Source organism: Pseudorca crassidens, chromosome 5, assembly GCF_039906515.1.
Source record: "Pseudorca crassidens isolate mPseCra1 chromosome 5, mPseCra1.hap1, whole genome shotgun sequence".
Classification (NCBI taxonomy): domain Eukaryota; kingdom Metazoa; phylum Chordata; class Mammalia; order Artiodactyla; family Delphinidae; genus Pseudorca; species Pseudorca crassidens.
The window spans coordinates 17772513-17799845 of NC_090300.1; the positions used below are offsets into that span (position 1 = coordinate 17772513).

At 36.9% G+C, this 27333-nt stretch overlaps 1 protein-coding gene across 7 annotated transcripts in view; it reads right to left on the reverse strand.

The window, feature by feature from the left end:
- Positions 1-1873: 1873 nt before the first annotated feature.
- The window catches only part of MME (membrane metalloendopeptidase), a 91750-nt gene continuing 66290 nt past the window's right edge, over positions 1874-27333 (reverse strand). For 5 of the 7 annotated variants that reach the window (XM_067737454.1, XM_067737456.1, XM_067737452.1 and 2 more), the window contains 7 exons: positions 25634-25692; positions 20187-20306; positions 18349-18482; positions 17944-18009; positions 14891-14986; positions 14471-14547; positions 1874-3076 (listed from right to left, as the gene is read on the reverse strand). In XM_067737454.1, the coding sequence (XP_067593555.1) occupies positions 2977-3076; positions 14471-14547; positions 14891-14986; positions 17944-18009; positions 18349-18482; positions 20187-20306; positions 25634-25692 (652 nt within the window). In that variant the 3' untranslated portion in view covers positions 1874-2976. The remainder of the gene's footprint in view (positions 3077-14470; positions 14548-14890; positions 14987-17943; positions 18010-18348; positions 18483-20186; positions 20307-25633; positions 25693-27333) is intronic. The other 2 variants (XM_067737457.1, XM_067737458.1) reach the window with 2 other exon arrangements.

Genomic DNA, 27333 nt, shown 5'->3' on the forward strand with positions numbered 1-27333 from the left:
AGACATTTACATGGGAGTTTTGAGATTATTTTATCCAATGGTCTTAACTGGGGAATAGATTAAGACAGCACTGGATGTATTCTCCCTCTCTTACTAAGAACTACTAACAAAACCTAATTCTCTTTATTTCAGGTGGGGAAAGCAGAGGCCCAAGAGAAGATATCAAATGCCCAAGGTCACTTTGTCATTAGTGGCAGAACCAGATTAGAATAAGAAAAGACTCTTCTCCCAGGATAGTGTCCTTTCCACCTTGCACTTAGAATTTACATAGACAGTGCAGCATGCAGCAGACACCTTACCAATGATGTTGCCAAGAACATTTCTATCTTCATCCCTGAGTGACATCAGCTCCCAACCCTTGGTGTCTCAGCTTATTAACTCTTTTCTTGACCCGGAGTCGGGCATGGTTAGACTTAACGTGTGAGATCGTGACAGATAGGTTTTAACTGATGGGATAACACCAAGTGATTGGGAGTGTTTATGAGAGACCATAACGTCCCATACAACTCAACAACTGTGCCACGTATACTTAGTGATGGCTGCACGTGTGAGGGCAGGGGAGGTATTGGTATTCTGACTTTGGTCTAGCCCTTGGCCTCAGAAAGTCTTATATTTCTAGAGATAAAAGATCCAGGCACTGGAGAAACTTTTTTTTCCAAAAAACTTCACTCAAATTATTTCATAAGGATGGGAGCCGGATGTTTTATAGAGCTGGCAGTGGGGAGTCCAGTGCCTTTTTATAATCTGTACCAGTCACTCTTCAGTTCTGGTTCTTCAGCTGCTCTGACAGGATGGAAATTAAATAATTCAGAGATCGCTTTTCTCTTCAGCACTGGATGCTCCAACTATTAATACTACTTAGGAATGTCTTAAGTTTACTTTAAGGAAATATACACATAAGTATACTTTGAATTATCCACAATAAAGGTGGTAGTGATAAAGGAGAAAAAGATAAAGTTTTATCCATGAATAGCCTGAAACTGTATTTTCCATATTTATAATAATTTTAGGAAGGATTTGTGGAAATTAGCCCATTAAAATCTCAAGTACATAAAGATGATAATACACAAGGATGTTCATAATTGCACTACTTGTAACAGCCCCAAACTGGAAACTCCTCAAGTGGATCAACAATGGAAGGGATGAATTGTAGTATAGTCACACACAACAGAATAGTGTTCAGCAATGAGAACAAAGAATCCACAATCACATGCAACAATACAGATGAATCTCACAAACGGAAAGCTGAGTGAAAGAAGCCAGACGCAAAAGAATACATGCTGAACGATTCTCTTTACATAAAAGACAAAAACAGGCAAAACTAATGGATGATATTAGAAGTCAGGACAGTAGTTGTCCTTGGAAGAGTGAAGTGATAGTTGGGAGAAGGGGCTTCTACGGCGCTAGTAATGTTCTGTTTCTCAGAAGTCCTGGTTACAGGGACATGTTCAGTGGGAGAAAGTTCATTGAGCTGTACACTTATGTTTTTAAATTTTGGTATATATGTTATATTTTAATACCATTTTAAAAAAACATGTAAATGGACATTTTTCAAGAGGCAGGAAAACCAACACTCATATTTTGGATGTTCCTTCATTTTCATGCTTTGTTAGGAAAAATAAGTATTTTGGACTCCTTTTGTAAAATATTAATCAAGTAATGAAATGAACTAAACTTGCAAACAGGACAGGAAAACAGAACATAAAAGCCTTGAGAGCTGAGTTGCTATCAGGGACTAGACCTCCCCCTCCCAGAACTCTAGGTGAGTTAGAATTTTAGAAGCAAGTCCATTGGATGTGTAGAAGCGTCTCATTTCTATCCAGAAATGCGCTTTCCAAAGCTAGATGGCTGGCACAATAAGCTTAGTGAGTAATGGATTCACAATTTCAATTTATTATCAAAATATTTCCATCAGATGACAAACCTGAAAAGATAAGGAGATGCAGAGCTACATAGATGCAGTTTTGCCCTTTTACCATGGCCACCTTCAGGGACAGATTTAATTTTGAAAATCCTGCTTGTAAACCGCAACTCTCATGTATCTTTAGACCACTGTCCAATGGCAATTTTTACCCCAAAGTTTGTGCTTAAAGCTTTTCATCAATATGATTTATAAGTTTAAAAAGTCTCAAATCTTCATCTGTACATCACTTTACAAATCTTGGTTCATAACTATTTATCTTGGTCTGAAGCTTCAATATTCAATGATTACCTATAATAACAATTCCTTAGTCATAAGTGTAGTTAATAATTAAATATAAAAATTATTATTTACACATTACTACAAATCTCTTAAAAAGACCAAGTTTTGAGAGAGAGAGAACAAGAAATTGCTTAGAAAATTGCAGGGAGCCTCAAGAATCTCATTATCAGTCAAAGCAGGTACAACAAAAAACAGTTTCAGACACTCATTTTTGCCCTAAGAGTGCTTAAAATACAATGCTCTCAGAATGAGTAACTGATGATTGGCAAAATTAGATTAAAACTACTTTAAGGCCCAAGGCCCCAATATGTATAAGAATTCTTTGGAAGAGTTTTGAAGGAGCATAAATTTTGCAAATAAAAGTAAAAATAAGTACATTGGCAACATGTTTTTAACTCTCACGTCACTGCTGTGCTTTTGGTGCCAACGGAATTCTTCCACCTCTTCTTTCTCCCTTTGATTAGAAATGCCGGTCTACATCAAGAGAAAACATCAAACTGGCAGATCATATGAGAAACAGCAATGAATGGCAATATTCTCTTTAGAGATTAAGCATTATTTATACAGTGAGAAGTGATTGATTTGATAGACATTAGACCTCTCCTCCCTCCACATTTTTCCAGAGTAACCTAGCTTCATTTTTATTGCTCTCACCCCCGTGAACTACCTCCACGTAATCAGTGACCTCTCTGGTCCTTTTTCTCTCAGATAGAGTTCCCCATTTCTGTGATGTGGGCAAGTCTAGGCAAGGACTGCACCACTTCTTCTGAAGATTACCAAACCCTGCATTTCTTTTCTGGATTCATGTACGAGTTCTTGTGGCAATGAAAGGCTTCTGAAAACTCAGGAGAGTTCTGCAAAGTCCCAATAATCCTGTGAAACAAACAAAAGTCACCATCAGCATTTGATACTCATGTCCATACCATGCAGGAGCTCTACTGAATTTTTTTTATGTAGGCCAGCTGTGTAGGTTTGGAACTTTCAGTTTAAAAGGAAATTTAAAAAGAAAACAAACAAAAAAACAACTGGTAGAATGAGCCCTTTCCTTTTCATTAACAGAATGTTTAAATGGAGAGGTAGCAAACTACAGGAGTTAAAAGCAGATTTTGAAGACAGATGGCATGGTTTGAATCCTGGTTATGAGTCGTATTTATTTAGCTTCTCTGTGCCTCAGTTTCCTTTTCAGTAAAATGCATATAATAATATTACCTGCATCTTAGGCTTGGTATGGGGAGTCAATTTATAAACACGCTATATGTGTTTGTAAGAAAAGTGAATAATTCATATTTGGAATTGCAGTTATTTTAAGAAGAATTTGGTTAAAGAATAAAATTATGATTTCTTACTGTATCTTGAAAGGCCTCACACAATAACTTTCAATATAATAGACTTTAAATAGATATTTGATTTAATAGGGAAGATAACAATTATTTTCTTTTTTCCCAAAAGAACCCCACAGATATCAGAAACTGGATTCAGCCTGAAAGGGTTGGCAACATGTCAATTTCCTCTTAACTCTAACCCCAATAGGCAAAAACAACACTGTCCAGCCCATTACTGGCACCAAGCAGCATTTGAGGGGCAGACAGGTCAGTACAGTGATGCAGAGGTGATGTTTTCCCATCAACCCTGAACCAGCTCCTTCCCTTCTCTTCCCACTGGGACCATCCCATCTCAGCCACCTTGGGCTTACTGAGATCTCCCTACATGGTAGATGTGTGGACATGTATACATCCTAGCGTTTCTCTCCCCTCTGACCCCTTCTCCACCCAGCAGTCAGAGTGAGCTTTAAAATTTGAATCAAGTTCAGTCATTCTCTTACTTAAAACCCTCCAGGGGCTTGAAGGATATTCAAACTCCTCTCCACGTCTCCAGCGTCCTTATGGCTCCAGCCTACCTTCCAGGCCTCCTCATGGTCTGTCTCTCCTCCGGTTCCTCATGAAGCTCAAACTACACAGATTCACTTTCCATTATGCAAACTCGCCAAGCTCTTGCCCTCTTCTGGACCTGCTGTTCCTGCCAACCACACTGCCTGCAAAAGTTACTCCCTAGTGCCTACACGGCTAACTCCTTCTCAGTCTTCATGCCGCTGCTTCAACACACCTCCTCAGAGGTCTCCTTGGAACAGTCCACGTGAGTCTCTCCCACCTGTGCTAGCCTGTCACAGCACTTATCACGATGTGCAATGATTTTTCTCTCCTTCTTTACTTCCCGACATACTCTCTACACTATAATCTCTATGAGGACAAAATACTGTGTATACCTTGTTCCCGGCTGCACCGCCAAAGACCAGCACAGTGCTTTGCTTATTGCAGGACTCCGGAAATAATGAATGAGCCCGTCACCTGGCCATGGTGATTATATGCAGAGAGTAACAGGGCATTACGAAGAAAAATACTGCTCAGTGTTTTTGGTTTATTTGCTACTGTGGACCAACCAGAGAGAGGAAGAAAGCATTTTCTTTCCCTATCTCTATTCCACATCGAATTTCTAAAAGTTCTCCTTCCTACTGTGTCACCCATCACCACATCAGCTATTTCTCAAACCCCACTATCCTTCAGGGAGGAAAACTTTTTTGGTTGTATGTTTTTGAGGACTCCTAGAGGAGTCTTAAAGATGGAAAGGAATCTCTCTGGTATGAAGGGCTGGGGGTTGAAGTTGGGGAGGGTAGAGCAGAAGAATTTACCTCTATTCGTCCACTGGCTGGAGAGGGAGAAGACTGGCCTCCCCAAGACTGAAGAGGGGCCCAGTAAAGGCAGGTTATATGAATGACAAGGACGTGCCTGTCACTGTGAGCAGGGCCCCGAGAGGACTTCTGATAGGATGGTACGTGGCTGTCGAGGAGGCTGAACGTCCAGAGGGGCAGTTCTTGCCTCCCTTGACCATGACCAATGGAAGGAAATGGAGCCACCCGACTTCAGATAGGGCGATCAGACTGCAAGGATGTCAGCACCCATCGCAGGCTGGGAAAGGAGGTTATTCCCTAATTTCTAGGCTCATGAGATGCCTTTGGATTCCAGTATAACCCTAGAAAGGAGTACACTGAAAATGACTGAAATTAAATTTCTCACCTCTTGGCTTTGGGTGGGAGCCTAGAGTTTGAATTAATTTGATTAATAATAATAATAATATGTCATTTCTTACACCTGAAAGTTCGAACAAGTTCACTTGATACATGGTCAAAGTGATCATATATGTAAGAATATAAAGATTTTAGACATCAGGGATTTATATTAGTACCTTTAAGGTTCTAGGCTCACAGACTCTGAGTTACAGAGGTGCTTTGATTCATTTAATCTGATCCTCTTCCTACATTAGGAAGCCCTATACACTGGCTGAGGGACAGTATTCTGGTGGTCTGACTGTTCCTCTAGCTGGGGAGCAAGCTCCCTGATGGACAGGGTAAGCATTTGAGGGTCGTTGGCTGAAAGAGCTGCTTTTTCTTTTGTTTTTTACTTTATTAACATTTTTTCAAGGGATTGTTGTCTTAGATATCACCGTATGGAGATAAGTACTTCAGTAAAAATGTCCAAACCCAAGACGTAATTCTACATTTCTCTTAAAAATATTAAAGAAATTAAAAAAAACCCACAAACCTTAAAACAAGAAAGTCTTCACAAGACACCATTGGGATTTGGCCATGCAGCAACACCCAAACTAATGCACACTCAGCCCTCTGTCTCCATTCCAGCTCCTCTCTTTCCATCCAAAAACTTCCATTTAGATAATATGATTCTGAATAATTAGGTCAACAATGTACCAAGGCTTCACTTATTTTCCTAGGACTCTAATTAGTGTTTGGTTGTTTATAACATCAAATCTTTGGATGGATGACATAATCTATTTCAAAATGTGGATACATTATTAAAGTGAATCCCTTCACTAAGAGTGGGATCATAATTCATTTTTAAATGAATTTCATGCTATATGAAAACTATGTAGTTTTTGTGTTGTGTTTATAATAACAGAATATAATAAAAGTTTTTATTGATTATTTCCTAGAGTAAGTTACTTGAAATTTTTACTTTAATATATAAAATATATACTGCTGCTGTTTTATCATACTACTGCTATTTATTCCCATGGCAAATAATCACTTGTATTGAAAATACCTAAGATATGTGGAGCTGAACATCATGTAACCAACAATGAACTTTATATCTGACTACTCCTGCTTGAATTTAACTGTTTTTTTTCTTTTTCATTACTGAATGAGCATTTTACAATTAATGAGTTCTCTGACAATCTTTTGCTACGTCTCTTAAATAAACAACTAGGCTACAAGGTTAACCAGCTTCATTCATGAGTAAACTGTCCAATTTTTATCATTAACTGATGTTCAGGATTCTTTTAAAGTAAGGTCACGTTGGTCTACACATGTTCCTCTATAAATTCATGAAGAAATAAATGCCTGAATAGATTCCCAGGTATGGGCTAAAGATTAATAAGTGCTAATAGAAATTCTTCAAGGCCCACCAAAATCCACACCATTTATAAAATGTCAGAAACCAATGCTAATATTTAAGGTAAATGGAGGAAACATCAGTATTTCAAAGAGGGTTTAGCTTAGGCATACTAAATCATAGAATAATAAGGAACAAAATAGCCATATTACTTTAAAATGTCTAAATAAAACACTAGAAAGAATATTTTTTTAAAAGTATTAGATATTAAGCTGTGGAAAACATTTCTAGCATTATTAGTGGTGTAGGTTCTATAAAGTGTCCTTTATTCTGACTGGAAGATGATCTCAAGCAATATAGGTATCTAAATTAGCACCATACTATTTAGGTAGCAGACATTGATATCACTTTGTCTATTTGGACTTACTTTAAAAAATTATCAGTGACTTCCCTGGTGGTGCAGTGGATAAGAATCTGCCTGCCAAGGCAGGAGACATGGGTTCGAACCCTAGTCCGGGAAGATCCCACATGCGGCAGAGCAACTAAGCCTGTGCGCCACAACTACTGAGCCTACACTCTAGAACCCATGAGCCACAGCTACTGAGCCCTCATGACACAACTATGGAAGACTGCATGTGTACAGCTCGTGCTCCGCAACAAGAGAAGCCAGCATGATGAGAAGCCTGCACACCGCAACGAAGAACAGCCCGCGCACCGCAACGAAGAGCAGCCCCCACTCGCCACAACTAGAGAAAGCCTGCACAACTAGAGAAAGCCTGCACATAGCAACAAAGACCCAACGCAGCCAAAAATAAAAATAAATAAATAAATTTATTTATTAAAAAAATTGATCAGACCCTTATATCTTATACAGAAATATTATATCTATACACCATGATCAAGTGGGGTTTATCCCAGGAATGCAAGGATTCTTCAATATATGCAAATCAGTCAGGGATACACCATATTAACAAACTGACGGAGAAAAACCATATGATCATCTCAATAGATGCAGAAAAATCTTTTGACGAAATTCAACACCCATTTATGATAAGAACCCTCCAGAAAGTAGGCATAGAGGGAAATTACCTCAACATAATAAAGGCCGTATATGACAAACCCACAGCCAACATCATTCTCAATGGTGAAAAGCTGAAACCATTTCCTCTAAGATCAGGAACAAGACAAGGTTGTCCACTCTCACCACTATTATTCAACATACTTTTGGAAGTTTTACCCACAGCAATCAGAGAAGAAAAAGAAATAAAAGCAATACAAATCGGTAAAGAAGAAGTTAAGCTGTCACTGCTTGCAGATGACATGATACTATACATAGAGAATCCTAAAGATGCTACCAGAAAACTCCTAGAACTAATCAATGAATTTGGTAAAGTAGCAGGATACAAAATTAATGCACAGAAATCTCTGGCATTCCTATACACTAATGATGAAAAATCTGAAAGAGAAATTAAGGAAACACTCCCATTTACCATTGCAACAAAAAGAATAAAATACCTAGGAATAAGCCTACCTAAGGAGACAAAAGACCTGTATGCAGAAAACTATAAGACCCTGATGAAGGAAACTAAAGATGATACAAACAGATGGAGAGATGTGCCATGTTCTTGGATTGGAAGAATCAACATTGTGAAAATGACTATACAATCCAAAGCAATCTACAGATTCAATGCAATCTCTATCAAACTACCAATGGCATTTTTCACAGAACTAGAACAAAAAATTTCACAACTTGTATGGAAACACAAAGGACCCCAGATAGCCAAAGCAATCTTGAGGAAGAAAAACGGAGCTGGAGGAATCAGGATCCCGGACTTCAGACTATACTACAAAGCTACAGTACTCAAGACAGTATGGTACTGGCACAAAAACAGAAAGATAGATGAAGGAAACAGGATAGAAAGCCCAGAGATAAACCCACACACCTATGGTCACCTTATTCTTGATAAAGGAGGCAAGACTATACAATGGAGAAAAGACAGTCTCTTCAATAAGTGGTGCTGGGAAAACTGGACAGCTATATGTAAAAGAATGAAATTAGAACACTCCCTAACACCATACACAAAAATAAACTCAAAATGGATTAAAGACCTAAATGTAAGGCCAGACACTATCAAACTCTTAGAGGAAAACATAGGCAGAACACTCTATGACATAAATCACAGACCCACCTCCTAGAGAAACAGAAATAAAAACAAAAATAAACAAATGGGACCTAATGAAACTTAAAAGCTTTTGCACAGCAAAGGAAACCATAAACAAAATGAAAAGACAACCTACAGAATGGGAGAAAATATTTGCAAATGAAGCAACTGACAGAGAACTAATCTCCAAAATTTACAAGTAGCTCATGCAGCTCAATATCAAAAAAACAAACAACCCAATCCAAAACTGGATAGAAGACCTAAACAGACATTTCTCCAAAGAAGATATACAGATCGCCAACAAACCCATGAAAGAATGCTCAACATCACTAATCATTAGAGAAATGCAAATCAAAACTACAATGAGGTATCACCTCACACCAGTCAGAATGGCCATCATCAAAAAATCTAGAAACAATAAATGCTGGAGAGGGTGTGGAGAAAAGGGAACCCTCTTGCACTGTTGGTGGGAATGTACATTGATACAGCCACTATGGAGAACAGTATGGAGGTTCCTTAGTAAACTACAAATAGAACTACCATACCACCCAGCAATCCCACTACTGGTCATATGCCCTGAGAAAACCATAATTCAAAAAGAGTCATGTTGGCTGCCCTGGTGACGCAGTGGTTGAGAATCTGCCTGCCAATGCAGGGGACACGGGTTAGAGCCCTGGTCTGGGAAGATCCCACATGCCGCGGAGCAACCAGGCCCGTGAGCCACAACTACTGAGCCTGTGCCTCTGGAGCCTGTGCTCCGCAACAAGAGAGGCCGTGATAGTGAGAGGCCCGCACACTGCGATGAAGAGTGGCCCCCACTTGCCGCAACTAGAGAAAGCCCTCGCACAGAAATGAAGACCCAACACAGCCAAAATAATTAATTAATTAATTAAGACCACATATTAAAAAAAAAAAAGAGTCATGTGCCACAATGTTCTTTGCAGCTCTATTTACTATAACCAGGACATGGAAGCAACCTAAGTGTCCATCAACAGATGAATGGATAAAGAAGATGTGGCACATATATACAATGGAATATTACTCAGCCATAAAAAGAAATGAAATTGAGTTATTTGTAGTGAGGTGGATGGACCTAGAGTCTGTCCTACAGAGTGAAGTAAGTCAGAAAGAGAAAAACAAATACTGTATGCTAACACATATATATGGAATTAAAAAAAATGGTTATGAGGAACCTGGGGCCATAAAGGAATAAAGACCCAGATGTAGAGAATGGACTTGAGGATGTGGGGATGGGGATGGGTAAGCTGCGACAAAGCGAGAGAGTGGCATGGACATATATACACTACCAAATGTAAAATAGCTAGCTAGTGGGAAGCAGCTGCATAGCACAGGGAGATCAGCTCGGTGCTTTGTGACCACCTAGAGGGGTGGGATAGGGAGGGTGGGAGGGAGGGAGACGCAAGAGGGAAGAGATATGGGAACATATGTATATGTATAACTGATCCACTTTGTTATAAAGCAGAAACTAACACACCATTGAAAAGCAATTATACTCCAATAAAGATGTAAAAAAAAAATACTACTATGCAGGCACAAAGACACAATGTGTGAAAAGCATAGTGTTTTGTACATGCTAAGTTTTCAATAAATTTTACTTATCATTATTAAAAAAAAAGAAGTGTCATGTACCACAGTGTTCATTGCAGCTCTATTTACAATAGCCAGGACATGGAAGCAACCTAAGTGTCCATCGACAGATGAATGGATAAAGAAGATGTGGCACATATATACAATGGAATATTACTCAGCCATAAAAAGAAATGAAATTGAGTTATTTGTAGTGAGGTGGATGGACATAGAGTCTGTCCTACAGAGTGAAGTAAGTCAGAAAGAGGAAAACAAATACTGTACGTTAACACATATATATGGAATAAAAAAAAATGGTTATGAGGAACCTGGGGCCGTAAAGGAATAAAGACGCAGATGTAGAGAATGGACTTGAGGACGTGGGGAGGGGGAAGGGAAAGGGTAAGCTGGGATGAAGTGAGAGAGTAGCATGGACATATATACACTACCAAATGTAAAATAGATAGCTAGTGGGAAGCAGCCGCATAGCACAGGGAGATCAGCTCGGTGCTTTGTGACCACCTAGAGGGGTGGGATAGGGAGGGAGACACAAGAGGGAGGAGATATGGGGATATATGTATATGTACAGCTGATTCACTTGTTATAAAGCAGAAACTAACACACCATTGTAAAGCAATTATACTCCAATAAAGATGTTAAAAAAAGAAATATTATATCTGAATAACTTTAGAAACACATTTATAGATCATATAGTAAATATTATCGTAACAACCGTTCCCTGAAGTGACTGTAGACAGCTAACAGAAGCTGGATTTCCAAAATGAAGTCATTTAAATTTCTAGAATATCATAAGGAAACGGCTTTGCTTTAAATACTAAAGTTTTAGAAGTTTATTTTAAAGTACAAAAAACTTTAGTTAGGAAGAATAAAATAATTATAGCTTAGACCTAACATGGTTTTATAGATTCAGCTTTATATGGTTTTATAGATTCTTTACAGTTATACTTTGCCTTTTGCTTTTGATACTGTGGTTATTTAAGCATAAGGTTACAAAATCGCCCTTTGTTTCAGAAATGTTTCTACAGAAACCACCATGCACAATTTTTCAATAGCAACTCAATGTCTATTAGTTTTTAAGGTTCTTTAAAAAAATGTGTTTTACTTTGTACAGCCAGGAAGCAGCCTGTTTCCAAAACTAAGTGTGACCTCAACCTTTTGCCAAGGAAATCCCTTTACATCCAGAGAAAATAATAATTTCCTTGACAAAAGGTTGGCATTCCATTTACCCTTTTAAAAAATCAACACATACTTCTCTTATTATGAATGAAAAATGGTCAAAGAGGCATCTTTTGGACCAGAACAAAGAAAATAAAAGTTACAAATAATTCTACATGTTTCTAATAAAATACTTTTTTCAATTTAAAATTGGGGGTATAAAACAATTACATATTTACCTACATGATCACTTAACCAGTGATCAGTTACTGACATTTTGAGCTATGCAGACATAAGAAATGAGGGGGAAAAAAAAAGCCCTTAACTGTCAGCTAACATGGAATGTTGCAAAATCCATATACTTTATTCATAGGAACTCTTATCCTGTTCGTATCTCTCTCATGTAAAAGTAATTCAAGTACTAATTTTCAAACACATATACGTAATAGGCACTTCATATATATTAACATTAATCCTCCTAGCAGCTCTCATGATAATTTAATCCTCACTTTATATATCAAGAAATTGAGACCCAGATGTTAAGGAATAGCTCATAAACGGCAGAGCCATTGATGGAACTCAAGGGTTTCTTACTTCAAAGCTTGCATTCATTTTTTACTATAAAGTATAATGATATGTTTTCTGAGCTAATTGGAATGGAGGAATGGCACAGTTGAATGCAGGCAATACCTTAACAAGAAAGAGAACTAGGGAAGAGACAAACAAATAGAAAAACTCTAATAAAAAAAATAAACTGAAAAGTCAAGAAAATCACCATTAATGTCTCTGTAGGGTAGGAATAAATAACTCCACATGTTATAGCTTCTGAGGCTTTCACTAACTCAATAAACAGTGAAACTATAAGTAATAGTCATAACAGAAGTCTGTGTCATCAAAAAAAGAAAACTTAGGTTTTCTTCAGGATACTGTGTTAATAAGGCAGGAAGTTAGAAAAGTTATTTTAAACAGAGAAATTTTAATCCACGGGTTAAGATAAAAATGTTAATACTCAAGAGACAAATGTTAGCTGTCAAAAATTAATGTGCCACCTCTTGTTCTCTGAGGATGCCAGATGTAGAAGGTACTATATTAATATTATTTAAATCCACCTAGGCTTTTTATGGATATATGTTTTTGTTCATGAGGATATGTAGTGCAGAGCTTTGACAAATTAGATTGTTATGGTCATTTGTGTGAGCTTATCTGTTATCCTCAGATTGTTAGATCTTAACCTCTGAAACTTTAGTAAGGAAAAAGACAACTTTAAAAAATTAAAGCTATTGAATCATTGTTGTACACCAGGAATTAACATGGTGTTGTAAGTCAATTATGCTCAAAAACAAACAAATACACTCAGAGAAAACGCTATCAGATTTGTGGTTACCAGAGGTGGGAGGTGGGGAGGAGGGGAATTGGATAAAGGTAGTCAAAAGGTACAAACTTAAGGTACAAACTTCCAGTTATAAGATAAATAAGTACCAGGGATGTAATATACATGATACATATAATTAACACTGCTGTATGTTATATATGACAGTTAAGAGAGTAAAACCTATGAGTTCTCATTACAAAGAAAAAATGTTTTTTTCATCTAATTTTGTATCTATATGAGATGATGGATGTTCAATAAAGTTATTATGGTAATCACTTCATGATGTATGCAAGTCAAACCCTTATGCTGTACCTCTTAAACTTATACAGTGCTGTATGTTAATTATCTCAATAAAACTGGAAGAAAAATTTTAAAAAGAAAAGAAAAGAAAAATTAAAACTAAAAGTTACAAAACCATAATGACAATTGATCCAGGGACTTTCGTTGCTCATTACCGAAAAAGAAGCTAATTTGTATATCCTAGCAAGACTAAATTTAGCTTGCACTATACATATAATAGGCGTACAATAATCAATTGTTGAGTGAATGAATTTTGAAAAAACTGCTAAGGCAAACACCAAATGATGATGATGATGATACTAGAACAAGCTGAGAAAATTCTTTAATTTTAAATGTGCTATTTTATTGTTTCACAACTGCATGAGTTTTTTCCCCAGGAGTGAATAGTCTGGGCAGTATGTTCATATCTATTTTAGGAAGATCTTTTAAAATTGGCCCATTAGTTTTCTTTTGTTCTCAAACTCTGTTTTCCAACAAACCTACAAAATTTTTAACTGGTTTTTCACACACTCATGCCTGAGAGGTGCTGCTGTTGATCAATGAATCAGTGATGAAGATTTTAGTGCCTGCGGAAGAGGTAGGAATTAGGAATTCAGTCCTAAAATAGATACATGGGGGTCTAGAATTTGACACTCAAATGCTGGTTGCTTGATTCTCTTTCAATCCAGTATTCTCTTAGGTTTTCTGATTTGGGATGGATTTTAGATATCTTATAACTCAACTTTCCACTCTGCACAGAATTTTTCTCCAGCATCCCTAGCAGATTGTTCTCTGACTTCTCCTTCATGGTACTCTCTCCTGGAGCTTTGGGGATAACTTTGCTCCAAAGTTATTAGAGGTTGAGACCTCTAATTACTGGAAAGTTTCTCTCTGTGTTGAATGGAAATCTTTCTTTGGAACAGTTACTCATTGGTTCTAGGCCTAAGCCTTTTGCAACCTCTTAGAAATGTCTCTCTAGCTTTAAATAGAGTCACTCTTCTGAGGTGACATCTTTGTTGGAATTCATCAAGCACTGGACCTAGGTCACATATATTCTGAGGATAACAGCAGTCACGGCTATGCTTGTGTAAACATGACATTTATCTTGAAGTGTTCTGTTACTCCTTTCTAAGACCCTCAAAAAGAAAAAAGAAAAAAAAAAAAGAAGGAAAAAGAAAAGTACTGGATTTCCAAATTTTACAGAATCATCGAGTTAGAAAAAACCCTCCAAATTTGAAATAATGGAGCCAATATTGGAGCACCTCAACAGATATTCATAACCACGCACCTAAAATTGCCTGGACTGTGCACATCTGTTTTAATGGAGTTGACTGCATACTCTGGCCTATAGGTCCCACACCACACCTAGGGACAGAAATAGAAAAAAGAAAGCAGCATACTTAGGTTCCATCAAGGATTATTTGTTTGGGCAATCTGGAGGAAAAGCAAACTTCCTATCGCAAAAGTTAAATTGGAATTCTGCATTCCTCAACCAATTACTCTTCAAATAATGTTCAATAATAGGCAGCCAGGAACATAATTATCATTAATACGGTCTGACGGTCTGTTACACACAATGAAAGTTAGTCAATCAAATGCTCTGCCACAACGGATTAAAACGAGAAAACTCAGTATGCAATATCTAACGTACTATGAAATTATAACTCAAGATGATTTTCATATCTATCAATCAAGAAAGATACAATACCTGGGCAAAATTCAAGAAGAACAGTTGTTTGTGATTTAGGTCAAGTCCAGGAAGTAATTTTTCTTCACCATGCTTTTTAACATAATTTTGATAGGCCTAGGCAGTTAATGAAAGAGAAACATGATGTTTATAATTTCCAAATTTATATATAAATCTATGCAAAGATCATGTAACCAAGTAATTAAACTTTTATATCAGAATCACCATAATAATATATTTAGTTATGGCAACCTACAAGTATTTAATGGATTAGAAAGAAAACTAGTATTTACTTACAAATGCTCTGAAAAGAACAAGATTAATGACTAACAGATGATAAAAGCCTAGCATATGTCAGATGATCAGCAAATGTTAGCTGAATGAATGGATGACTTAAACAGTGATGAAAAACTTATCTAAATGTTGTTATATAGATGGGTGAGTCTAGCCAGTTGGAAGAAAAGATTGCCAATGGAGTCTGTAATTGCTATACTTGGCCTGGGTACTACTCTCAGCAAAAGAGACTCACACCAGACTTCATATGAGTGATTCCTGACAAAAGTCAAGGGAGTCTCTTAACAGCCCTTAGAGGCCTAGCACCCTATGATTCTAAGAATAAGGATGTGCAATTATTACGGCCCCCTGAAGACAGGGCAAAATAGATTGAACCTCAGTCACATTAAGAAAAAGGAATTTAGATTACATGAACATCAGGAAATTTTCTTAATTCTTAAGGATCTATAGACACTATTGAAAAATGTAGTTTTCCTCTACTAAATACACTTAAGAAAAGGATTGACAACAAACTTTCTGAGATGTGTTAGTTTCAGTTTAATACAAAGAAAGGTGATATTAGATACACAGAAGATATATTTCTTTTCTTCTTACTTGCCATCAACATAGATTTATTGAGTCTGTAATGTGCAAAGATGCTGGGGATATGGGAAAGACTTGAGCCTACTCCTCTTAGGGAGCTCATAATCTAGCAGGGAGCATTACAAGTCAAGATTTCATGTATAATAACATATTTGTACAATTGTAATTTGCTTCATTATTATAAATCTGTACTTGTTCTACATGAGGATCTCCATGCAAGTACCCTTAACCCAGACTTAGGCTGAATTTTTACAGCAGTGATTCTCAATCTGGTTGCGTATTAGAATCACCATGGAGGAAGGCCCAATGCCTTCCACTGCCAGGCAAGATGGAGTGACAGGGACTGAATTTACCCTCCCACTGAAATGACCAAATGATAGCCAAAATATATTAAACAATGGTTTGCATGACACTAGACATCAGGCAAAAAGGAAAGTCATCTCTGGGAGATGGTAAACAAATGGAGGAGCCTTACGATTGCCCCAGCTTTTTGACTTGAGCATTTCCAGGCCACAAAATAGAGCAGAAAACCCCAGTGGGAGCCTGGCAGACTCCTTGAGAGGGTGAGGAGAAGGGGCTGAGAATTCAGGGACACCAAGGAAAGGGTAATGAAGAGGAGAAAGCTGCAGAGAAACAGACTCTCAGAGATCAATGGCCCCTCAGGCATTCAGCTGAGTACCTGAGTATGCATGTGAGCAAACTACCCAAGGCTAGGGAAGAAACTACAGAAAAGGATTAGAGATAAAAACATCTGGTATCACACAAGACAAGAACGAAAGATTCACACTGTAGGTTCTTGCCTCAGCAGTGAAGAATAATTATCCCTAGACTGAGCACTACCCCAGACATGCCTAACAAATTGTAAAAGCAAGATCTAAAAGGACCAAGCCATTTCTGAGGAATTTAATGGCATCCTAGAATAAAGCTCAAGAATATTTAGAGGAAAACAAAAATATCCACCACCCAAAAAGGTAAAATGCACAATGTCTGGCATCCAGCAAAAAAATTTCCAAGTATTCAAAGAAGCAGTAATCTACCATCTCCCAGGACTTGGCTGGAACTCATTCTTTTGGAAACTTTGCAGCCAGATTAATTTCCCAAGCCTCACACTTTGATCATCCAGGGTCACTGCCAAGTCACAGGCCCCACCAGTCAACTCTCCTGCATTACTCTGATAATTCCCTCCTCCCCTCCAACCCAAATATCTCGATGGAGAACAAATAACCCTATATCCTCCCCCACTCCAATGAATATTCCATCCATCTTTATGTCAGTAGCCTGATTCTATCCTGTGGACACCTTGTCCCCTGTATCCTCTCAAGTGGACTCTGTTTTTTCTCCCACATGTGGGCCACCTCAGCATTGGGAAAACAACTCAAAATCATGCTCACTCCTTGCTGCTTCCAAGACCATTATTCCTCCACTGTTTTGTGAAAACCCCTACTTTTTCTTGTGCACATAGTATCCACTAGACCATGTTTAATCCTTGTTCAAATCATCAAATAATGGCATATTTTATGGAGGGTGCGAAGCTGGATCTCCAGTACCAAGGGCCAAACACATAGTAAAGCCCTCAGAAAGTATCGTCGAATGTTAAGAATGAAGGGAAGTCCAAATGAGATTCTAAGGGATGCTCCAACAATACACTCCTCTGAGTCGAATGGTTTACACCATTACAAGGCCACATGCTGGGACCATATCACTTCAGTCCCTCACTGTCATTGTAATGGACTGTAGTTTAATATTATGCTTGTGGTTTATGTTGATTATTGTTCCCAAATACCGCTTCATCTGCCATGAAACTGAGGGTCATGCTCGGTACATCAATCAACGACTCTGAAATAAACCTTTCTATATACTATCTTTTCTAAAATAACTATTTCAGAGGTTATTTCTTAGAAAAATATCGCCTCCTCTGTGGAACTTGCTTATCTCAATTTTATCATTAAAATATTCTGTGTTTCCTTTTCTCCTTGGCTTCTTCAAAGCTTAGAGACTGGTATTCAGCTCAATCATATCAACTGTATTGCCCCTTCTGGTTAGCATATTTACAATCCCTTTCTCCTTGTGAATTTTCCATTTTCTTGTCATCCATTTATTGCTTACATTATATGTTTTTTGCAAAAGGCTTTAAATGAGTGATTAAATATGATCAATATACACTCCAATCACTAAAAGGGGAAGAAAATATTACTCACTCTGTATGCTTGGCCAATACCACCATTATCAGCAATGTTTTCTCCTAGTGTGTTAATTCCATTGAGCTGTTAAAAAAAAAAGACACTTAAAGACCCTTAACTATGTTTGGATTGTTAAGAAAACATCAATAGGGCTTCCCTGGTGGCGCAGTGGTTGAGAGTCCGCCTGCCAATGCAGGGGACACGGCTTCGTGCCCCAGTCCAGGAAGATCCCACATGCCGCGGAGCAACTAAGCCCGTGAAGCCATGGTCGCTGGGCCTGCGTGTCCAGAGCTTGTGCTCCGCAACGGGAGAGGCCACAACAGTGAGAGGCCCGCATACCGCAAAAAAAAAAAAAAAAAAAGAAAGCATCAATAATTCACTTAAGATTGAATATAACTTTTCAAGAGAATGCTGATGACATACATGCTGTCCACCTGCTAGGTCCCAGGAGAAGTTTCCATACTGGTACACCATGCATTGGGATTGGTCTTTAAAATTATTTGCAGACTGTTGAGTCCACCAGTCAACGAGGTCTCCATCCTTGTTAAAGTTTCTGCCTGGAATATATATTTATTTAACTAAAATGGGAACTTATTACAATTGCAATAAGATATCTTTAATTCAAAGTGCAAGGACTGAAATACCAGTATGTGAGAGAACATTAAACTGGACAGATGATGAGATAAACTGTTCTGCTTTCTCAACCAGAATTGATGAAACCCCGGCTGCTGGGACTCTCTTTGCTGATATGCCTCAGTATTAATCCAGGTATGTCACCCACTTGGCTGTTGATGTCTCAGCCAAGGCCATCAGACAAACACTCCTGAAATCATGACTTGCTTCTGTTGGATGGTCTGTTTAATTTGATGTTTTGAGATTGTAAAGATGTCAATATTTCACTCTGGCATTCATTTCATATCTCAAACCCTTCATTAGACATTGCAGACTCATAGTTTTGCTATACTTCAAGGACAAAGAAAAAGTCACCTTTTCTCCTGGAGCTTTTTTGCTAATTTTTTTTTTTTTTTACTTTTTATTTTATATTGGAGTATAGTTGATTAACAATGTTGTGATAGTTTCAGATGTACAGCAAAGTGATCCAGTTATACATCTATTCTTTTTCAAATTCGTTTCCTATATAGGTTGTTACATGATATTGAGCAGAATTCCCTGTGCTATACAGTAGGTCCTTGTTGGTTACCCATTTTAATATAGCAGTGTGTACATGTCAATCCCAAACTCCCTAACTATCCCTTCCGCCCAACCCTTCCCTTTGCTAATCTTAACTACATTGATCTTTCCCCTTTTGAGCTTTAGCAGCATTTATATACGTCATATGTTTGATACTTGATTTTATTATCTTTTAAACAGTTATCTATGATGTAGTGAATAAGAAAAGGGATATAAAGACAAGCTACCTGAACCCACATCCTGGTTCCACCAATTTCCAGTTTTGTAATTTTGAGCAAGTCTTATGTGCATCTATATTTTTCTGTTTGAAAAATGGAAATAGTATTAATACCTACCTGTGAAGTTTGTTGTGTAGTTTGAGTTAACAGAAGCTTAGTTAAGTCCTTCCTGTCTCCTTTTCTTCCTCTGTCTCTCTAAAGTTGGATTAAGGCTTCATTATTTTCCCTCTACTGTTCTCTTGTTATTTTCTTTCCACTTGTGAATCGATCTTTGTTATAACTTCAACTATTACCTCTTTACATATTTTACATCCTTACTTCTATTCCTCTCAAATTTCATTTCTAAAACTATTTTACATTTTGGGCAGCATGTAAACATTTAATTGCCTACTGTTTTCAAGGCCCTGAACTAGGTAGTAGGTGCAAGATGCAGCAAAAAATATGTCTCTGACCACAAGCAGTTAAAAGTCCTGTGGGCACCTTACTTTCTGAGTTTACATCTGATTTTTAAGACGTGGACTCTGCCCTCTAAAAGTCTAGAGAGATAAGACATAAACAATCATGAAATAAGACCAAACATTATCATTGGTGTTGACAAATATCACAATGTTTTCTCAATGTGAATATTTGTTTTATTCTGTCAGAGTAAAAAGCACACATTGCTAACCTCACTATTAGAAAATTCTGATCTTCTTAAGCAACAATTTAAAAGGAACACTAAAAGTGTGGTGATTATTAGACCAATGATATGCTGATGAATAAATGTGTTTTTGTATTGATAAATTATAATAACTCTTAATGAGGTTTACTAGGGTATATCTCAGCCAAAGAAAAGCATCAATTGCACTTTACCATTGTCATCGAAGCCATGGGTGATTTCGTGTCCTATGACCATGCCGATGCCCCCATAGTTCAATGAGTTAGACTGCTGGGCACTGAAGAACGGGGGCTGCAGAATGCCAGCTGGGAAGACTATGAAGAAAGAAGACAGTTAAGACTACTTGTGGTTTTATCCTGTGATGACAGGCCTGGGGTTGGCTTCTTGCCTGCTAAGCTGTTTTCCAGTATGTCAGTTTCACTTAATTGTGTACAAAAATCTTCTGTGATAGAAACAAATGCAGGTCTTTTATTGTTGATGACAGTAAAGAGTTCATCCCAGAGTGGCACCACATCTGTGAGTTATAATCATAATAGACTTTGTAACATCTATTAAGATTGTTTCCCCACTGTAAGGAGTTTAGAGCGAAGGAAAATTATCATCTTCATGCAGAAGGTCTTTTCCCCAACTGCAAATATTTGGGAGAAATAGTTACTTAATAATGGAAGTATTACTTTTAATGTATCTAACATTTTATCCATCTACAATAGCTTAGTAAATAAACAGAGCCACTCAATCGAAAGTATCCCCCAATTACACCACCCTTATTTATTTTCATCAAGGCATGTATGACTATTTATGGTTGTTTGGTCCTTCTTTTTCTTGTCTGTCCCCATGGCACCTCAAATATTAGCTCATTGAGAGCACAGATTTGTTTGTACATACATGTGTTTGTTTGTTTTTGAGTCCATTTGAATTCTCAGTTCATTATCTCCAGCACCTAAAACTGGATGGTGCCTGGAACATAACAGGTGCTCAGGAAATGTGTTGAATAAATGAATAATCAATGATGATGAATCAATGAATGAATTTCCTACGGTGTCCTAAAGACTTTGCAAATAAATAAACTGTAATTTTTATGTCTACCCTGACATCTGTCTTACCTTGCTAACTTTCTACACTTAGGTGTCTCACACTATTTAAATTTCATGTGTCAGACATCAAACTCATCATTTTCCCTTCGAAGCCATCACTCTGACTTTATTATTTCTGCTAATAGCATGTGAAGGGTCTCAGTCACCCAAACTGAACATTTTTCTGTCTATCTTCGATGTCTCCTTTCTTTTATGAAGTCTCATATGATCTATTTAGGAAAAGATCAGGTCATGTACCTTCTTTCCAGTAGCATCTCTTCTGTTTATCTCCTCCTATCAGTCCTACTGCCACCTTCCTAGTTCACACTCTCATTCCTTGCCTCAAGAACTTAATTTCCTAATCGGTCTTCTTACTTCCAGTCTCACCCTACTACAATCTATCCTAAATCCAACCTATCTTGTCTGCCAATAAAAGTGCCACTGTAGTCATTATTTCTCCTCTGCTAGAACACCTTTGATGGCTTATCATTGCCATGATAGATAATCTAGATAATCTAACTAGATACAGCCTCTTCTTACTGGCCTTTGTCTCTATGGTCTTCTATTTCTCTGCCTCCCCCATACTCTCCCCTTCCCTCATAACGTCCATGGTTTTGTAATTGTATCTTTCATGTTCTACAATTCTAGTATCCACTGAAGCATTATGTTCTGTAATCGAAAAAAAATCATTAGTTTCAACACCTACTATGCATGCAAATCCCCGGGCCATTGCTACATGGGATATCAAGAATACAAGAGAAAGGCCCTGACCTTAAGAAATTTAAGACCTAGTTAATACAGAGTAGCAAATGTTGTTTCTTTGTCATTCAGGTGGAGTGAGTATGACATAACCTTGCAAGGTTTCAGGGATAAATATTAGATATTTACAGAGGAGACTTTAAAATACACTGGGCAATTTAAGTGCTCTCCAGATCTTTAAAAAAAATCTTGAAAGTTGCCATAACATTCAAAATTACAAAAAAAAAAATAGTTTTGTCCTTGGAGAATTTTGATGAACGTTATACCTCACGTGTAGCTGCCTGAGCTATCAACAGTGCCAAGAAATTATTTTTAGCTTGAAGTACAAAAATTATGTGCAGTACTTTATTAACTTAAAGTGAACACTATCTCCCACACTATGTACTTTGATTAAAATCCATCCATTATATAAAATGCTCTTATGAAATGTGCTATCAAGACTAAACATTAACTGTAAAGATCCTGCTGCTTTAATTATACCCTGATATGCCATTCTTCAGGCAAGTGATAAGATTTTTATGGCTCATATTAAATACTAGTCTTCAGGTTCAACTTTGCAAATTATGATTTCTCCTTTTACTCTGTCAGCTAAATATCTATGATGAGGATTTTCCCCATTAGCCTTATCACTGTTACTAGTCGGCATCACAACTCTTGATAATAACCAACTGCTTAGTTGTGCATTTTTTATGTTCATGATTGTCTACAAGTTAGTTAATTAAATAACTCATTGGTCCATGAAACAAAAGGCTGTTTCTACCCACCCCCAGCCCCTCACTGCCCTGGTTTATTTTTTTAAGGCTGCAAGCAATTCGACTTTAGAATCTTTGATATAAAGCTCAAGAGTGCATTCAGATAAACTCAATTTTGGTGGAAAAAATTAAACATTGTTTTTTATATCAAATGAAATAGCAATATGTTCAGAAACATTTACTCTTAATTCTCAAGTCTGAAAATAAGACTCCTAAGAATGACTAAGACAAGTTTAGAAAATTTAATTATGTCAAGGTAGTCATAGATCACCCAGACTGAGTACACTAAATAATCCATAAATTTCCTAAAATTTAAAAAAAATTTCTTGTTAATGAAAAAGGAGAATGCAGCAGTAGTAAGACTTCCCAAATGACTTGAGCATTTCCTTGGAAATGACTTGAAAGTTTAATAGGATGGTTGAGTGGTGTCTGAAACTTACAGAGAAACATTTGACAAAACTTTCAAGCACAGCTTTCCTAACGGCATGAAAGATTCCTAAAGCTCCATGGAGTAACTATGAGTTATGACAAAAGTGGTGGGAATTGAATTAAACAGTAGAAATTACTAATATGAATAACTCCCTATACAATAATAAAACAAGTTATTTATCACCATAACACAAAAAGACCAATCCCATTAGAAATTGTATGTGATCTAGCTTAGGGTATTTGTGTGAAGGTGGGAGGATCATTTATGAGACATGTTATTCTATACCAATTCTAATTATGTAATGCACATCATATCAAGTTCATTAAGACAGTGCTGCAAAAGTTATATCTCTAGGTATAGATAGACACACAAATACACTTTTATCAAGAAGAAAGATACAGATCTGGATCTTCAATTGTTTTTAGTTAAGACAATCCCCACTCTGGAGATTTAAATGAATTGTTAAGGAGAAAACGTATACATGTCAAATATTTCTCCTCTTGCATGACACTTTCCCTTTCTCTGAACTGCTTTTATTAGCAGATAAGCATATGAAAAGCATATGAAAAGACGTTAGCAATTTTTCAGATTTCTTATTTCCATCATATGAATTTACCTTCAGTATCTTTAAAAGGTCTTTCTTATATATTAAGAATGTTTATCACAGCCATTTCTTGACTATTCAGAGGATATTTGTCTACTTTGTGAAATGTTAGCACACTTTTACCTTCTTTTTCCTTTTGCTGTACACTTGTTTGGTTTGAATGTATTAAATTCAAAATGAGAACATTCCCAGGTCTTCTCAGATCAGGGAATCTCTGAGGCAGACCAATTTTGAGCCAGCCTCAGGGCTATGGGGTAATTCAAAGCCAAACTAGGCCCATCTTGACCTAAACTGGGTGGACCTGCTCTAGAGAAGAAATGAAAGGATGAACATGCCAGAATGGTCCCACAGGTCTGTATGGCTCTTCTTATGGGGATGAATCAGTGTCAGGTCTGATAGGATCCTGAGCTGGATTAAAATAAAGCAATATCCCTTAGTCTGCCCTAATGCAGAATTCAAGTCAAGGCCACCTCAGTTTGCCCTGGGATTCCATTAAAAGTCAATTATCCTGTTCTGTCCAAGTCTACAATGAACTAGATCTTACACTGACAGACCTCAAGAGGTCTTCAAAGTGAAGACTCTCCCAAGATAATGGAGCTTCTAAGAAAAGGTCTGAATGGTGTCTAGGAATACATAACAAAGATAGACTGCATGGGTTCTGAGTTGATCATTAAACAGGCTCTGATCTAGGTTTAGGTAATCATTTCACTAGCTGGGAGATATATTACCCTAGACTTCGAACTAACTGACTTTAACCCAGTACACATGCCTTAATTATTACCTATTTGTTATATAAAGACAAACTTTTCTGATCATAATTCATTTTCATCTCATGTACCAAAATAAGCTCCAGATAGACTAAAGATTTGCTCCAAAAATAAAAATCTATAAAAATACTAGAAGAAAATGTGGATGATTTCTTAATTTAACACTTCCTAGGTTTAAAAGCAATGGGGGTGGGGGGGAATTCCCTGGTGGTCCAGTGGTCAGGACTCAACAACTTTCACTGCCAAGGGCCTGGATTCAATCCCTTGTCGGGGAACTTAGATTCCACAAGCTGCGTGGCGTGGCCAAAAAAATAAATAAATAAAATAAAAATAAAATAAAGGCAATGGGGGAAAGTGTCATCAAATTTTATCTTCCCTCTTGATTCTTGACTACACTGAGAAATGAAGGGCTGGACTGAGTACACCTGGAGAAGCTGGCTGTACTGTTTGTTTAGAATACTCCCACTGAAGTACTGAATCAGTTGGTTGCCTTTCTACATACTAAAGACTCTTGGGAAAAAATGGGTCTATCTGTGAGATACTTAAGAGAGAGTTTCAAGATGTCGCAGTATTCCCAGGAAGAGAAAAAAATATATCTTTGTTATATTAAGCCATTTCATTATTCATTATATTATTCACTCATGTATTAATTTCTATGCATATTTCTGTGATACTACTACTAGGGAACATATAAAATTTTTTTGATCAGAAGTGGTTAATAAATAAAATTTCATATGGTTCAACCTAGCATAATTGACTTTTCAACTTTCTGAGCCTCTTGGAATCTTCTAGAAAAAAAGATGATAAAGAACAGGACCATCTCTACCAGTGCCAGTGTACAAAATCGACAAAAAAATTGGATTTCTGAAAATTTGGTTCTTGGAATGTTAAACCACCTAAGATGCTGACACTTAGAAAGTCCTAAAGTTAATATAACTTTATGGCGATATAAGGGACTTTAAAAAAGTATTTAAAAATAAAATAAAAGTAGTTAGAAATAAGACAAACCATTCAACTATAAATGAGAATATTGTAAAAGAAACAAAACTACTTAGTGTGATTTACACTGATTTAAATTTTGCTATTATAGTGAAAAGAGGTACATGGATGCATTTACTTTCAAGGAGGATATTCAATAAATCCGTAACTCAGCCTCGCTGTGCTTTTATGGGGAGTATAATAAATTGGTCATGCAAAGCACTACCGCTTGGGAACAACAGAGAAATATTAAATAATTATTTAGGAGTAGACCTTACCTATCTGGTTTCTGCCTGAAGAATAAAATGCATTGACTACAGCTGCTCCGCTTATCCACCTATAGAAAACATAAGAACTTGTTACAAACGATACTGCATTACCTGATTTAATCTGCTCACCACAATAAAAGCATTATCACTGTTCCTAGATGAATCTTAACTTTCTGTTTGAAATATGATCAACAAATTAAAATTAGCTCACTAGGTGAGAGAGTTCATTGAAAGTATTTCCACTTCTTGAAATACAGGAATATATCCAGGTCTGCAATCTGTTTTTTAATTTGCATAAATTTTTATTGGAGGCAATTGACAGTACAAAACCCATTCTAATGTATCTCTTTGGAAACTGCAATGGATTAAAATTATATTGAAATGTGTTTAGCTCCGTGTTCCTGATACTAGGTAAACTATGCCAACAATTCTGGAGCAGTTGACAGAATATCGAAATGCAGGTTGCTAAAATTTCAGACTCTTTGTAAACTATGAATTAAATTTTTTTAAATTCATAGTTTACGAGGAGCCTTTTTGGGGACTAAGAGATCCCTTTGGCAGGTATTTAGTTTTGGGTAATGTGCCTCCTCTGATTATTGCCATTTAAAATTATTTCTTTAAAATATGGCATACCAGCTATGAGAGCAAAGGGATATTTTTGTATAATGACTGTAAAATGAAATTCAGGTGGTTCTTAAGTAGATTTGCCCGTGTATGCCATGAATTAGGCTCTATATTGAATCTAAAGATTTTATAAAATACAATTCCTGACTTTAGAAAACTCTAGTTGAGGAGATGATAAAGAGGCATAAATAACTATAATACAAGACAGAATGAGAAAAAAAACAACAACAACCCAGCCAGCGTTAAGCTAAAGGATGGTGCCAGTGTTCCAATGTCTTTCTGCTCAGATGTTATGAAGACCGCACATCAATAATCACTGTTAAACACTTTTGTGCAACAGGAGTAATATTACCATCTTAATAGACTATTACACATATCCTCATATACTCATTGAAAAATGGGTACTGCTTGACTTCAGATACCTCCTTAAATGTCAGCACACATGCATACACTTAAGACAATCATATATTATTATCTAATGGCTGCATTGTAGTTATTCCACTTTTAGGGCAACAATTAGAATGGCAATTATTATCCTACTCATGGAAGGAGTTTATAGTAATTAGTGCAATGAGGTTAAATCAGAACTGTTTCCAGACCCTGCTTTGCAAGATAAGCAATACAAGGTCAGCACCCCTAAATCAGCATTTTAGCTACAATTTCAATAACTACTGTCAGATTTCAGATGTGAGTCCTATTTTGATCTCTTAAAAATAACTCAGGGAGGGCGACATATAATAACTATCTGATAAATTCTAATTAAGCATGAATTCTGTCTCCAATAACATGACTAAGACATTCATATAAAGGATTTGGGACTTGAAAAGAAAATCCAGATAGAATCTCTGTGAATTTTTCTTTAGGAAGAAAATAACTTTGAAGATGGAGGGTGTGGGTGGGGGAATAGTTGATCAATGTGTTTCTTCTTTGGTTTGATATTGTTGTTGTAAACAGAAAACATTTTCATACAGGATGGTGTGACAGATAGCTTAGTCCTCCCTAATTTCATCACAGCTGAGTCATCAATATTTTAATTCCTTGCAGGTTGTTGATTATAAGCATATAATTTTATTTATTTTAATTAA